The sequence below is a fragment of the Nerophis ophidion genome, linkage group LG19 (genome assembly GCF_033978795.1).
Source record: "Nerophis ophidion isolate RoL-2023_Sa linkage group LG19, RoL_Noph_v1.0, whole genome shotgun sequence".
Taxonomy (NCBI): Eukaryota; Metazoa; Chordata; class Actinopteri; order Syngnathiformes; family Syngnathidae; genus Nerophis; species Nerophis ophidion.
Window position 1 is genome coordinate 20,368,389 of NC_084629.1, and position 3,293 is coordinate 20,371,681.

General features: G+C 36.1%; 1 protein-coding gene across 1 annotated transcript; it reads right to left on the minus strand.

Moving 5' to 3' along the window:
• Positions 1 to 1,074: 1,074 nt before the first annotated feature.
• LOC133537836 (olfactory receptor 10J4-like) lies at positions 1,075 to 2,004 on the minus strand. The gene has a single exon (XM_061878909.1). It carries the CDS (start codon positions 2,002 to 2,004, stop codon positions 1,075 to 1,077), a length of 930 nt encoding a protein of 309 aa, XP_061734893.1.
• Positions 2,005 to 3,293: the final 1,289 nt, after the last annotated feature.

Below are 3,293 nucleotides of genomic sequence, written 5' to 3' on the forward strand. Positions count from 1 at the left end.
CATGAGGTGAGATATTTTCAGAAGAAACAACCATAATTATTATCCAGATTACCTTGTTTATTTTTGACATGACACAACAGTCAGACATGAATTTTTTTTTTTTTTTATAGATGCTTGGTTTCTTTTTTTTTTTTAAACATGTATTAAAATCAGTAATAAAACATTTCTATTACATAACTATTCTACAAATTTTATTTCCTGTGTTTGACCTGAAAAAACAATTTCTTTATGTGTTTTGATATTTCTTTCATTTTAACTCCATATATGATTGGATTTAACAGAGGACTATACACAACCACTTGTAAAGTCAAAACTAAACTTACTGTATTTGGAAGGTCTGACTGCAGTCGATAGGTCAGAACATCAAAAACAATTAAACATGTGGAGCAGAATAAAACTATCAGGTGGGGTAAACATGTCTCTGTAGCTTTTTTTCGAATTTCCCCACAACTGTGATAAGCTACTATAAATATTTTTATGTATGTAAAAATAATGAACATCACAGGCGCAATAACAGAAGTTATTATGACCAACAAAACAAAAACATTATGAAATGCGGATTTTACACAGTGAAGTTTGTGGACGGAACTGTTACACCAGACTCCACCTGTAGTAAAAGTGCACATTTTTTGTTTAGTATTCATTACAACTCCAACTGTGCCGGAAGTTGGCAGACCCGTCAGCCATTCTGTTCTGTCTCCTTGTAATGTTTGTCTGATATTGAATGGGATTGTGCTGAACATTTTAATTTCCCGTCGGGGATTAATAAACTATGTCTGATTCTGATTCTGATTCTTCTCCCGCTCGTGTAGAGCTGGTCCTCATTGAGAACTCATTGTTTCCATTTTAGCCTGAAAGAAATACATGGCCCTTTAAAAACCTCATGAGGTGAGATATTTTCAGAAGAAACAACCATAAATATTATCCAGATCACCTTGTTTATTTTTGACATGACACAACAATCAGACATGAAACATATTTTTTTTTTATAAATGCTTGGTTTCTTTTTTTTTTTTTAAACATGTATTACCATCAGTAATAAATCATTACTATTGAAAACATATTTTAGAAATATTATTTCCGGTGTTTGACCTGACAAAACAATTTCTTTATGTGTTTGGATATTTCTTTCATTTTCACTCCATATATGATTGGATTTAACAGAGGACTATACACAACCACTTGTAAAGTCATTGCTAAACTTACTCTTTTTGGAAGGTCTGACTGCAGTCGTTCTGTCAGAACATCAAAAACAGTGAAACAAGTGAAGCAGAATAAAACTATCAGGTGGGGTAAACATGTCTCTGTAGCTTTTTTCCTAACTTCCCCAGAACTGTGAACAGTTATTGTAAATATCTTTATATAAGTAAAAAGAATGAACATCACAGGAGCAATAACAGAAGTTATTATGACAAACAAAACAAAAACATTATGAAATGTGGATTTTACACAGTGAAGTTTGTGGACGGAAGTGTTACACCAGACTCCACCTGTAGTAAAAGTGCACATTTTTTGTTTAAAATTCATTACAACTCCAACTGTGAGCTGGCTTGCAGGTAGAAACCAGGCCAAAGTCAAGAGGACAATGACAGTTCTTTTTGTCATGATAGTTGGATACTGCAGAGGTTGGCAGATAGACACATACCTGTCATAAGACATGGCTGACAACAGTAAGAAGTCTGATGCACCTAATGAATGAACAACAAAATATTGAAACATACAAGCAGAAAGAGAAATGGTCTGTTTTTGAGATAAGACGTCAATGCAAAGTTTAGGGTAGATTCCACTGCTAAACAAAACAGAGTTGAGTGACAAAGCAGCAATGAAAATGTACATAGGCTCATGAAGGTCCCTGTGGATCCAGATTAGACATATAATGGTGCAGTTAGAGCAGAGGATGAGAATATATAGTGTCAAAAATATGACAAAATAAATATATCCATATTTGTCCATGTCTACATAGCCACCAAAAGTTATATATGTTCCATTGAATTCAGCAGCCATGAAGTTAGTCCCAGAAAAATGCAAGCAAAACAAAGCAAACAAGAGTCCTAAAATGAAAATCACATTGATTCATGTGCAGGGAGCTGGTTTTCCTCTTCATCTCCACAATGCACAAAGTGAAGTGTCGGAGTACGATCACATCTTTTATAAGACTTGTTCGCCCTCCATGGATCTCATTTCGTGATCCACAAGGAGTTGCTGTCATGTCAACAAGCACCTCCAAGTCTTCAGGGCCTACTGTCACTCAAACTTTCTATGACAGCCCGTCTTTAACATACACTTACACCTGGTGGCAGCGTGTCTCTCTATACCTGCTTGTGGCCATGAGGGAATTGTATTGCTTTGCTTCAAACGATCACACTGTAAAATAAATCTAAGATGGTGAATTTAAAAATTGATAACGACTTATTAGAGATTGAACGAAAACACGTCGGAGAAAAAATGTTCTCCTCCCTTCACTTGTCAACACATAAGACAGATTGACATGCATTGCTCTTAGTTCTTAAAGTGACAACGTAACCCAGATCAACAAGACCTCTGTTGTTGTTGTTGTTTTTCATTCTCTGTCGGTTCCCCCCATCATGTCAATAGTCATCATGCAGATAGTTCAATCCAAAGGATTTTATTTGTCTCCATGGGGCAATTCGAGGCACGTAGAGCAGCAAATAAAACAGCAAAAAGCAAATGGACATTTTGGAGCTGTAAACGTGAATTATGAAAACAGAAAAAGCCAACAAATACTGAATAATTACACATTAACTAAAGCTATTGTTAAAAATGCTAAAATACTCATAAGGACAAGTACAGTAGTACAGGAATACGATAAGATACAAATACAAAGCCAATTGCTGAAATACCAAAAACATTTCTAGTACACAGATATTTGCTATTGGGGATCAGCATAATAATTCAGAACAACAGGTACATTAGTGGCATTTATACATGCATAATGTACAGAGGCAGGCAGTGTACCCCTAGATTGTACTCCAGTAAGAGTACAGTTAATTTAGAATAACATGACAAAAGTAAAAAGTAGTCATCAAAATAATTACTTGAGTAAAAGTGAGTGTGACGACGCATCAAAGCAGGTTTGACTCATGTTTATTCTTTCAGTAATCATCATGCCTTGCCAGTCTGTCGCGCCAATTTCTGGATCGCTGGCTCTTCCTGCTTATCGCGGCACACCTTTCAGTGTCCGGGGCCTGCATATGTTGGGATCATCTGGATCTGTGTCTCGCTCGTTGTGCTCCTAGGCGTTGGTGTCGTGTGTTTCTTCTCCTACTTCTGCC

Coding starts and splice junctions, on each gene's coding strand:
- LOC133537836 (XM_061878909.1), bottom strand. CDS start 2,004: ATGGCTGCTGAATTCAATGGAACATATATAACTTTTGGTGGCTATGTA.